Source organism: Zootoca vivipara, chromosome 7 (genome assembly GCF_963506605.1).
Source record: "Zootoca vivipara chromosome 7, rZooViv1.1, whole genome shotgun sequence".
Taxonomy (NCBI): Eukaryota; Metazoa; Chordata; class Lepidosauria; order Squamata; family Lacertidae; genus Zootoca; species Zootoca vivipara.
The window spans coordinates 90749496-90761798 of record NC_083282.1 but is presented as its reverse complement, the minus strand read 5'-3'; the positions used below and the strand labels follow the sequence as shown (position 1 = coordinate 90761798).

The 12303-nt window shown below is 50.5% G+C and overlaps 2 protein-coding genes across 2 annotated transcripts; both read left to right on the top strand.

Moving 5' to 3' along the window:
- Positions 1–1936: 1936 nt before the first annotated feature.
- Positions 1937–3265, top strand: LOC118089034 (protein ABHD16B-like). The gene has a single exon (XM_035123383.2). It carries the CDS (start codon positions 1937–1939, stop codon positions 3263–3265), a length of 1329 nt encoding a protein of 442 aa, XP_034979274.1.
- Positions 3266–10578: 7313 nt separating this feature from the next.
- LOC118089028 (protein ABHD16B-like) lies at positions 10579–11970 on the top strand. The gene has a single exon (XM_035123374.2). It carries the CDS (start codon positions 10579–10581, stop codon positions 11968–11970), a length of 1392 nt encoding a protein of 463 aa, XP_034979265.1.
- The last annotated feature ends 333 nt before the right edge of the window (positions 11971–12303 follow it).

Here is a 12303-nt window from a genome sequence, read left to right as displayed (position 1 = left end):
TCAGCATGAAAAGCAACATGCAGAACGAATAAAAGCATACATTGCAAGATAAAATTGCAGATTAAGATACATGTCTGTGTACAGCATAGCTGCCAAGTTATCCCTTTTTTAAAGGGATTTTCCCTTATGCTGAATAGGCTTCCTCGCGAGAAAAGGGAAAACTTGGCAGCTATGGTGTACAGTATATGTAAAGTTATTAACACAGAAGTAACTAAGAATCTGATTAGAGACAGAGTTTGTTTCCTCTGCTGGGTGTGTGTGTGTGTGTGTGTGTCCCCTATTTTCACTTTTGTTCAAACTGCACTTACAGACTTGTTCTCCCAGTGATGAAAATGGGATGATGGATTTGTACCAAAACCAGGCTCCTCTCTCTTACACACACACACACACACACACACACACACACACACACACACGCTGGCTCTCTGGGGCTTGAAAAGAGCATCATCGCTGCCCTTTCCTCCTTCCTCAAAGAGTTTCACAGGCAGGAACCCCTCCAGTTCTCCAACAGTCATCTGTCTCCAGCGGGGGCTTTTGCAACCACCCTGCTGCCCCCTCTTCCCTCTTCCTAGGAAAGAGGAATCGAGGAAATGCCGTCCGCACCCCGCAACGGCGTCTGCCTCCTGTTGCATGGGGGTTATTGTGAGGTTTTTCCAACACTGTGGGTTGAGATTACACATCACCCTGAGAGCTGCATTTGTGGCGAGGAGGAGGAAAGCGATGGCCCTATGGTCAGTGCTGTGGGTGGGGTGGGGGAAGAGTTGGGAGAGTTGGGAGAGCAAAAAGAGAGACGGCTTCTCCCACTGGCTGGTCACACTTCCCTTTCAACTTGAGCATCAAACTGTACGTGGCATAAAACGTATCTAATGTGCGGCTTTTACAAAATGCTTTTTCCATCAGTTGGGATGATGGCTCACAGCAAGCATGGAGGGGGAATTTAAACCTTTAGGAGGAATTTAAACCTTTTCTCCCCTGCAGATGCCTAAATGACAATGGTTCCCCTCAAGTTGGAATTTACACTGGGAACTTCTCCCCCCTCAATTCAAACGATAGCTGCCAAGTTTTCCCTTTTCTCACGAGGAAGCCTATTCAGCATAAGGGAAAATCCCTTAAAAAAAGGGATAACTTGGCAGCTATGATGCAAACTGAGTACCAGTTGCTGGAAACCACAGGCTCCTGTGTTCGAATCCTGCTTGCTGCTTTCCCACAGGCATCTGTCTGGCCACTGTGAGAACAGGATGCTGGACAAGGTGGGCCATTGGCCTGATCCAGCAGGCTCTTCTTACCTTCTTAACCTTGTTGCCTGACCTGGTACCTTAGAGTGAAGGATGGGTAACAAGCGTTAATAATGTTACTGATGGAAGAAGGTGCCTAACCTTCGATGAGGCCCACTTTCCGGTCCCTGAGATAAAGGGGCGCTCTGGCCTGCAAAGAAGCCTTTGTTCCATGGGACCGACAGACGAGGCTGGGATTGATGCAGCAAAGTGGACAGACTCTGTGCTCTTGCTCCACCACCCCAGAGAGGAGTTTGCAAAGTCCACCTCCAGACCCCCCCTGGCAGCTGATGCCTTACCAGCCAAGTCCTCAGAGGAGTAATTGCTCACAAAGGGGGCTGACCTTTGCTTATTATTACCTTTGCTTTGAGTGACTGGCCTGTAGGGACTCTTGGAGGAAGTGCCCGGTTGCCCTTTGCAGGATATGACCCTCCCAACATCAGCCAAGGGCAGGTGGGCAGCAGCCATCTCAAGACATTCTAGTGCTGCTCCACATCCACTTCTGGGTTGAACCCTAATCGAAAGTTGCTAACTCCCAGCCTGGCTCTATAAATATCACTTTGGCCTTCTCTTCTTCAGGTTCCCCTTCCTTTAACTGACCCAGCTTGCTGAAAGGCGCCATCGTTTGATCCCTTGAACGTTCCCCCCCAAAGAGCTCCAACATGTGTTACAAAATGAAAACCTACTTGATGATCAAAGACAGCTGTCTGTTCAAGAAGTGCCCGGTGGAATATCGCTGGGATGAAGCAGGGACCAGCACCGTCACCAATGGACACAGCAGCAGCAGCACCATCTGCATCGACAACCGGAACCCCCAAGGGATGCTTACGGTTCCCCAGGAGGGCGCTGTGGCAGAGAGCTCCACATCCAGCATCTTCCACTCCTTCAAGCATTGCTCCAGCAAGTTCGCCAGGTATGCGATTGCTCACTCCATCGGCCGCTGGCTGCTCTACCCGGGTTCCGTTTGCCTCTTGAACAAAGTCCCCGCCAATATACTGGTGAATGCCCGAACTCGCCTCATCGAGGATTTCCATGGGAAACGGGCCAAACTGATTGCCCGCGATGGGAACGAAATTGACACTATGTTTGTGGACAGGAGAAAGAGGAAAAGTCCAGAGAAACGGGGGATGCAGCTGGTGATCTGCTGCGAAGGCAATGGCAGTTTCTACGAGGTCGGATGCTTTTTCACCCCACTGAAGGCTGGGTACTCTGTCCTGGGGTGGAACCACCCTGGTTTCGGCAGGAGCACGGGCAAGCCCTACCCGGCGAATGACGTCAACGCTATGGATGTGGTCATCCAATATGCCATACGTCGCTTGGGTTTTGCCCTGCCGGACATTGCCATCTACGGCTACTCCTTAGGGAGCTACACAGCCACCTGGGCTGCCAAGACTTACCCGGAGCTCGGTGGGTTGGTACTGGATGCCTCCTTTGACAGCTTGCTCCCTTTGGCCATGAAGGTGATCACAAAGAGCTGGAAGAAGCTGGTCATCAAGACCGTGATGGAACACTTCAACCTCAACGTGGCGGAGATGCTGTGCCAGTACCCCGGCCCAGTGCTGCTTGTCAGGAGGACGTTGGACGAAATCACCAGCACCCACTTCCACTCGGAGAGCAAGCTGCCTGTCATCAAGACCAACCGAGCCAACGAGCTGCTCCTGCAGCTCTTGAGGTGCCGTTACCCCGACCTTATATCCGAGGAGGAGGAAGTGGTGCGCAGCTGGCTGGCTGCCGACTGCCCTCAGATGGACAACCTCATCTACAGCTTCTTCTACAAAGTGGATGAGGACTGGTGCCTCCAAACACTCCGCAGCTACAAAGCCAGCCTTGGCTCAAATTGCAGCTTCCCGTGGAATGTCGGGAAGAACCTTTCCCCCGCGAAGAAGAAGCAGATGGCCTTGTTTTTGGCCAAGAAGCACCTGAAGAACGTGGAGACCACCCATGGAAGAACTTTGCCACCAAACGAATTTCAGATGCCCTGGAAGGTCTAGCTCAGCTGGGGAGGTGGCGGCTTGACTATAGAGAGAGAGAGAGAGAGAAATAAAAACTAGCATTCATCATTGCGGTTGGTTTGTGCAGACGGTTGTGAGGTCTTTTGGGTCAGATTCTACCTTCTGCTGTTCCGGAGGCAGGACCCAAACCACCGGATTCAAATGACAAGAAAGGAGATTCCAGCTAAACGTTAGGAAGAGCTTTTGTACAGTAAGAGCTGCGTGTTGAACAGACTGCCTCGGAAGGTGGTCAATTCTCCTTCACCTGAGGTTTTTAAACAGGAGTTGTATGGCCTTCCGTCAGATATTCCTTAGCTGTGATTCCTGCATTGCAGGGTTTGAGCTAGGTGACCCTTGAATCTCTTCCAACCTGTAATCTATGAATCTATAGCTTCTGAAGTTTGGTTCTTGTGACTCCCAGCTGGGCAGAGATGCCCTGAAAGCACAGCTATTGCTGCTGGTTATTTCTTTAATTCCAAAGAGCTGGGACCCATTATGCATTATGGTCCCATAGAGCCGAGGGCAAATAATTCCTACTCTAGATATAATATTTGGGAGTACGTAGGAATAAGTATGGAGGATCAGTGTGGCGTAGTGGTTAGAGTGTTGGACTAAGACCTGGGAGACCTGGGTTCAAATCCCTACTCAGCTATGAAGCTCACTGGGGGGACCATGGGCCAAGCACTGCCTCTCAGTTGAACCTATCTCACAGGGTTGTTGTATGGAAGGGGAGAACCATGTGCTCCTTGAACTCCTTGGAGAAAAAGGTGGGTTGCAAATGCAATAAATAGGGACCCAGGTGGCGCTGTGGTTAAACCACTGAGCCTAGGGCTTGCTGATCAGAAGGTCGGCGGTTCGAATCCCTATGACGGGGTGAGCTCCCGTTGCTTGGTCCCAGCTCCTGCCAACCTAGCAGTTCGAAAGCACGTCAAAATGCAAGTAGATAAATAGGTACCGCTACAGCGGGAAGGCAAACGGTGTTTCCGTGTGCTGCTCTGGTTCGCCAGAAGCGGCTTTGTCATGCTGGCCACATGACCTGGAAGCTGTACGCCGGCTCCCTCGGCCAATAATGCGAGATGAGCGCGCAACCCCAGAGTCGGTCACGACTGTACCTAATGGTCAGGGGTCCCTTTACCTTTACCTTTAAATGCAATAAATAAAATAAAATGGGAGAGTACCTTGCACCAAATCAGGCCGTTGGTCTACCCTATATTGGTTCTCCAGAATTTCAGGCTGGACTTTTCCCTAGCTCTACCTGGAGATGACGAGGGCTCAGCAAGGGGCCTCCTGTATGCATTTAGGAGCCTTGACCCTAAGCTATGGCTCCATAGGCAGGTATAGCAGTAGAAGGAAGGGTAAGTAGAGAGCGTGACATGTGGCCTGAGCCTCTGCTACCAGCAGAGCCAACCTACCTGGAAAAACAGAGAGGGTGGATTGATCACATGGGCTGCCTGGGTGAGGGGATGGGCTATTGGTCAATGCAGCGCTGCTGCTAATTGGCCCACAGTGTCCCAAGAGTGGGAGCCCCTCCTCCTTTCCCCAGTGTGCCAGTGTGCCTGGATTTGAACCAGCAGCTCCTCCTGGCATGTAAAATATGAGCTGCACATTCCTGGGATCGATGACTGGGGGCTGGGCCAGTGGAGACATCTCAATTGGGGTGAATGGGAGGGCACTGCATCTCCAAACTCAGCCGGCCTTCTTACTTGCAACAACAAGCAAGGTAGGCTCCCTTGCTGTCGGGCTTCCTGTTCCTCCTTAATCTCAGGGCTGCCCTTGCAAGACGCTGCAGGGAGGAGGACGGATGGGGACAAAGATAGAATGAGTTGATTCGGCCTCTCTGGTGCCACCACTTTTAGCCTCCCTGTCTACTCCTTACCAATCCCAATGGCCACCAGCCACCACTGGCCTGGGGCTGGAGGAGGGAGAGAGACATGGCTGATTCCAGACAGTCTACTGCTGTAGCTGAGAGGCTAGGGAGCTGCTTTGTGGAGCTTGCAGGGCAGGGTCAAGTCCTTTGTCTCCCTCTAATATGATGGGTGGGGATACGCATGCAAAAGGTAAGTGGGGGTGTGTTCCCCTCCATCCGCCCTGGTAGGACTTGATCTCCTGCCTCCCGACCCTGTTTCCTATGCATCGAGCCAGTGGAAGCTGCTGCTCTCTGTGTGTGCCTGGGGTTGCCCTTCTTGAGTGTTCTCTGTTCAGTTTCTGTTAATTGGTTCTCATGGGAAACTTACAGATTCTTGCTTCACTCAATTAACTCAAGGCAGTGTCAATTTACTCTTGGCAGAAAGCCAAGGTCTGCCTGGCCTGGAAACTACTCTCTGATTGGTTAATGACCAGCACTGAACTCTGTTATCTAGGAATGCTAGCACAGTTGTTCCTTGTTGGGTGTTAGGAGTAGGAGTGCTGCGTATGGTTGAAGAGAGAGAGAGAGAGACAGAGAGGATTTATTTTGCTTTGCTTTGTATGCAGAAACTCTGCTGGTTTTATTTTCTTTTAATAAATCCTGTAAATAGTTATTCTGCGTCTAGCCGACTAGTCATTTCCACCTCAACTAGCTTCTGTGCTGTGCAGGAAAACTCTGCTACGTTTGGGCTAAAGCCACTAGAGCTATGCCTGACACTTCAAAAATCTAAGATTCTCATGCCACCCCTTGGCTTCTCAGCAAAAGGGTCTTCCCCTCCCAGGCGGGTCTTGAACTCTTGTTCCAGGAAGAGCTGGCGTGCTCTGCACGGCCTCCACACACATTCCCCTCCATGATAGCCAGGGAGCTGTGCCGAGTGCTGCATTGCGGGTCTTTGCCTTCCTGCGCTTTGTGAGTGTGTGTTGCAAGGAGCGCAAGGGGATTTGAACTCCAAGCCTGTAGGGGTGAAAAGCGAAGACTGACAGTAGCAGGGTAATTGCTGGCTGGGCCACTGGTGCTGATGCTCTGGTGAGATCTCACATGTTGCATGTTTTCTGATGCAATGAGGAGGCGTGTCCTCATTGTCATGAGTTCATTGGCTGATTCTCTGTGTGGGCGTGGTTCGCAGCACATGCCCTGATTGGCTTCTAGGGTCTCTGTGGGCAGAGGCATCTTTCCCATAGAGCTTAGTGGCGCGTTGCCCCACAGCACTGCCCTTTTGGAAGAAATCATTGTCCAGACCCATAAATATATGATTCAAATTTTTACTAGCAGAACTCTTCAGAATAAAACAGAAACATCAAATGATACACCCAAAATGTCCATGCAATGTCTTGTGCTGTCTAGCACAGGCTCAGCAACGTACAGAATATGACAGGATTCCATTTTTAGCTTGGAGTTGTTTTCTCTCTCTCTCAGTCAGAGAGGGTCTTTTACATGTCCTTATTTCCCAGAGCCTTGAGACAAAAGATTTGCAACTCAATACCTTCGCCGCATGATCTAATGACTGCGATCCCAAATGACTGCGATCTACTCACAGAGTTTAAAAACAGGCTGTGATCTACCCCCCTTTTTTGGGGTTCAGGTCAAAGTTGTTGAGCTTTTTTTTTTTAGGAACGAAAGCCCTGGTTTTTTGGGTTTCAGGTGCAAGAGTTGTTTCCTTTTTAGGGAGGAGGAGGAGAGCCCCGTTTTTGGGGGGTGCAGGGAGAAAATGTTAAATGTTAAGCTTTTGTTTTAGGCGAGCCAAAATTGTTGAGCTTCTATGGGGGGAACCAGTGATCTACCAGTGATCTACCACAGACATCCAGTGATCTAAGGTTACAACACTCACATGTTCGCTACCAGAGAACAACAACCAGTTAATTATCAACTCAGCGAGAGCTCAGAAGGCTCTCCTTGGCTTTAATATAGCCCCCTGGAAAATCCCCATGTTAAACCTGTTCATCAATACACATTTAGGTATTCTCATTTCATTGTCTATTAAACTATTATACTTAACAGGGACAGGCTCCCAAATAGCTGGACAATATGTCTTGATCCATGCATTAGTCTAGGAGGTGCAGATGAGGCCAGTTCCCACCGAAATCCACCGAAATCAACTTCCTCATGCACCCCTAGAGGAGGAGACTTAACCCAATGGGATGAAGCGGACACGGAGCAATTGATTCAAACTACAAGAAAGAAGATTCCACCTAAACATTAGGAAGAACTTCCTGACAGTAAGAGCTGTTCGGCAGTGGAATTTGCTGCCAAGAAGTGTGGTGGAGTCTCCTTCTTTGGAGGTCTTTAAGCAGAGGCTTGACAGGCATATGTCAAGAATGCTTTCATGGTGTTTCCTGCTTGGCAGGGGGTTGGACTGGATGACCCTTGTGGTCTCTTCCAACTCTATGATTCTATGAAATGCACATTGTTTACAGAAGGGCCCAGAACCGATCCCAGCGTCTTGCAGGATGATCAGCTCAGGCAGCAGGGCTGGAAAAGACCCACTACAAGAACTCTGAGGAAATGCCGGCAATGTGAACCTCAATCGAGGCCTCCAGATATCGCTGAACTCCCAAATCCATCAGCTCCAGCCAGTGCGGCAAGTAGAGATGATGGGAGTTGTAGTCCAGCAATATCTGGAGGGCCACAGGCTCCCCATTCCTAACCTTGATGGACCGTTAAATGCCTGAGGGTGGCAGCTCCTCATGTGCTTCTTCGCTTACAGGACCCACAGAAAGGCAATGCATAATGTCATCACACTTAAGTGTTCCATGGCAATGACATCACTGGGACCGAACTGTGATGTCATGAGGGTCAGGCTGATAATGGGAAATCTAATCTTCTCCCTCCCTCCTTCCTCTCCATTTCTACCTTTGGGATACACATAAGGTATCTAAATGCTCGTCCACACTTACCCTTCTAACAACATTACGATGAGCTTTGCTGGATCAGGGCAATAGCCCATCTAGTCCAACATCCTGTTCTCATCTCACAGAGGCCAGCCAGAAGCCTGTGGGAAATCCTCTGTTTTTTCCTTAAACTGTTATTAGGAGCGGGTTCCACAGAGAAAGTTTGTGCTTGAAGCTGACTGCTAAGTGTTTGCTTCCGGGGGGGGGGGGGAGCACATAACACAATCCTTCCCTAACGGTGTCATTCATTTAATGACACATTTTTGAAAACGTTTTATTGGATACAACTTTCCCTCCCTCTTTAGGGCTTATCGAGTGCTATGCTCCCTCTCTTTCCAATATTTATCTCTTAGTAACAACTGGGACAGGTGTTGGGGGCAAGTGAGTGGCGGCTGGTAGCAGAATCCTAGGCCAGGAGAAGAAAAAGATTTTGGCCTTGAAACATCAGACATGCCTCTATTGAAAATAATGGGGGAGAAGATAATTGAGCTTGGCACATATGTCTATTTTGCTTAGAGCTTCTTGAGACAGGGGGAAAAATAGAGTTCAGGCTTTGTTACCTTTTTATATAAGTGATGTTTATGGAAGTTTATAGAGTTACAGACAAGGAGAGAGAAGTCTCTGCCCCAAAGAGCTTGCAGTCTAACATTTGGCAAAGGGGAGGTACAAGAAGGAAGGAGAAGGGTGTTGAGGAGAACCAGGACACAAATATGTGACCAGCTTTAGTCTGGGTAGCAGGGAGAGGTGAAGATTGGCGCCAGAAGTTTTATGATGGGGTAGGGAAGCTCTTTCAGCCCGAGGGCCACATTCCCTCCTGAACAGCTTCCTGGGGGCCACTTCCAAGTGGTGGGCGGGGCAACAAATGTAAAATTTGCCTTCCTGTGATAGGCTCGCTTCCATACACATGCATTTCTTTCCTCCACCCGGACAAGCAGTTGCAATGGGTCTACTCTGAGTAGAATTTAGTTGGCTACAGCCCCAGGTTCATGTAGAGCAGGCATCCCCAAACTGCAGCCCTCCAGATGTTTTGGCCTACAACTCCCATGATCCCTAGCTAAGAGGACCAGTGGTCAGGGATGATGGGAATTGTAGTCCAAAACATCTGGAGGGCCGAAGTTTGGGAATGCCTGATGTAGAGAGTCATCCCTTATAAAAACTGCCAGTATGTGTTAATATCATTATAATTGCATTCATAGCTCGCCTGTCTCATGAACTCAAGGCAGACAACTGCGATTTCACCTGAGGACCACCCGATGAATGTGAACATGCAGGTTTTCAGGAAGCAAGGTTGGTCATTCAGTCAGTCACTCTCTCTTCATTGAAAACTACAGTGGGGAACCTCAGGTAAAGGGGCCAAATCCAGCCCCTCCAGGTCTCTCTGTGTGGCTGGAAATCTTCCTGGGTCATGCCACAGATGTTCATAACCTCAGGTGTTTTTGCCAGAACCTTAGTTGATGCGAGTATTAATCTGTTTCTAGTCTTTTGTTATTTTAACTCTTTGAACATTTAAGGTCGCAGTGGCTAACTTTTCTTATTGGTGTTTTATTGTTTTGTCTTGTTTGTAAATCACTTTTGAGGCTTTGCAATCAAATGGTATATACGTTTTTTTATGAAATAAATAAATGAGGGGCAGGGAATGTGTCTCAGTGCGGGCACGCCGTTACGGAAGTGAATGAGAGTGCATAAGAATGTGCATTAAACACACAAGCAAAACAACCCAATTGCTGTCCTCTAGAAGTTAACCCACCATGTTTCTTCCGTGGCTTCTCCAGCCCAAGGCAACAATAGCCAAGTTCTTATAGTTTGCAACAGAACCCTGGCTGTTCACAGCCCTGATTGGCCGCTGTTCGATGATGTCACAAATCCTAACCTCATCTCCCCTGCAGAGCATCCCTGCAGTGTTTTAAAGCTTGATCATACGAGTGTTAAAATAAAGCACATTCACACACATACAGCCTGATTCCTCCTCCTTGCTCTGGAAGAAGGCGGGAATGAACTTTGGGTTGCCGAAATATCCAAGGAGGGTTTGGGGAGGGTGGACTAATACCTGAAGATTGGGGGAGAACATGGCAAATGACCAAGACACCTGCTAAAAGCGATGGAGGTGTGGGCAATAAAAGTGTGGGAGTTCCAAGGAAGGAAGGACCTCGGCCACTCCTCTTTTCAAAGTGTATCTGGGGGCACCGGGACTGGTTGGTTTGGCTACTTCTGAGTGCAGGCCTCTGCTGAAATGTTCACAAAGGAGGCATGACCTCACTGATTATGACACTCCCCTGTGGACTAAGGGTGCAGAGGCCCCCTGATGGGCAGGCGCGAATGACCAGTTCACCATGGCCAAAGGGGTGAACTCCAACCAGTTCCAAAGCCCGCATCATGTACCTATGAAGTAATCTATCCGTCAACGGGAAAGGTTCTGCTCTGGAGACATCAGAAATATCTGCCGTGGGGCAACCTTCCCTGCCCACACCTCTTTTTATGTAATTTATGCCTCTCCTAGAAGATAACCATTATCTCTCTCCATGTGCGTCTTCTGTTTTCCAAAGGCTCTGGCCCACATATTCAAAACCTATTTTATGGCCAGCTACGACTTTGATTTCAGCAACTGGCCTGTTGACTTCCGGTGGGACGAGGCCGGCGTCAACGGCAGCCCGCCCAGCCATGTTGGCAGCAACAGAGGCCACGGTGGCCGCCCAATCCTGGTCAAAGCAGCGGCGAGAGCGTGCCCGCTGACCACGGCCTTGATGCGAGGCCCTAGCAGAGACCGGGCCTCGCGCTGGAACTTCCTCAGCCACTTCAAGCAAATGCCCAGCCAGTGGGCCAGCTACATCATGGCGCACTCTTTGGGCCGGTGGCTGCTCTACCCCGGCTCTGTCTTCCTCCTGAACCAAGCGTTGTTGCCCGTCCTGGCCAAGGGCCAAGCTCGCCTCTTGAGGGATTACAACGGGAAGAGGGCCAAGCTGGTGGCTCGCGACGGGAACAAGATCGACACCATGTTTGTGGACCGGAGGGACAAGCTGAAAGGACAAGGGGATCAGCGGGGGAACCGGCTGGTGGTTTGCTGCGAAGGGAACGTCAGCTTCTACCAGTGGGGCTGCCTCTTCACCCCCTTGAGGACCGGGTATTCCGTGCTGGGGTGGAACCACCCCGGTTTCGCCGGGAGCACCGGCCATCCCTACCCAGAGAACGACGCCAATGCAGTGGATGTCGTGATCCGGTATGCCACCAGCCGCCTGGGCTTCAAGATAGAAGACATCATTGTGTACGGGTGGTCCTTAGGGGGCTACTCGGCCACGTGGGCTGCCATGACGTACCCGTCTCTGGGAGCCTTGGTGCTGGACGCCACTTTTGACGACCTGCTCCCCTTGGCGCTCAACGTCATGCCCAAGAGCTGGAAGAAGCTGGTGGTTCGGACGGTGAAGGAGCACTTCAACCTCAACGTGGGTGAGCAGCTGTGCCTGTACCAGGGACCCGTCTTGCTGATCCGCAGGACCAAAGACGAGGTCATCACCACCTGCCCGTCTGGCCTCGAGGACCAGATCACAAACCTCAGGTGCAACAGAGCCAACGAGCTGCTAGTGCAGCTCTTGAAGCACCGGTACCCCGAAGTCATGTCCCAGGACGGGTTGGAGGCTGTCCAGGTCTGGCTCAGGGCTGCCAACCCCAAACAGGAGGAGTCTGTTTACAAGCGCTACAGGATAAACGACGAGTGGTGTCTCAAGGAGCTGCAGAAGTACAAAGACAGCTTTGAGAATGGGAGCCCCTCCTTCCCTTGGAGGGTGGGGAAGCACCTCGCCCGCCGAGGGAAGCAGCTGATGGCCGTGTTCCTGGCCAAGAAGCACATGAGGAACGTGGATGCCACGCACTGGTCTCTCCTCAAGCCGGATGACTTTCAGATGCCCTGGAAGTTGTAGCAGGAGATGGGGAGAGGGATCAGGAGGAGAGAGAAAGACACATAAAGAAAGAATGAGAAAGAGACAGGCTTGGAAAAGTTAATTGGGTGCCCAGATTTATCCTTCCCCCGACAACAACACTATGCTCCGTCAGTTCCTTTTGAGTTGTGGGGGGAGGAGAGGGAGGGAGAAAAGAGACGGACATAGAATCATAGAGATGGAAAGGACCCAAAGCGTCCCCATGCAATGTGGGAATCAAATGCACACTGTTGTGAAATGCAGAGAGTTGCCAACAGACAGCTCTTCCTTGCTAATAGTGCTTTTGAGGGTGGGCTTAGGGTGGAGGTCATAAGC

Bases quoted from the DNA above. Each gene is read 5' to 3' on its own strand.
- LOC118089034 (XM_035123383.2), top strand. From the start codon at position 1,937: ATGTGTTACAAAATGAAAACCTACTTGATGATCAAAGACAGCTGTCTG.
- LOC118089028 (XM_035123374.2), top strand. From the start codon at position 10,579: ATGTGCGTCTTCTGTTTTCCAAAGGCTCTGGCCCACATATTCAAAACC.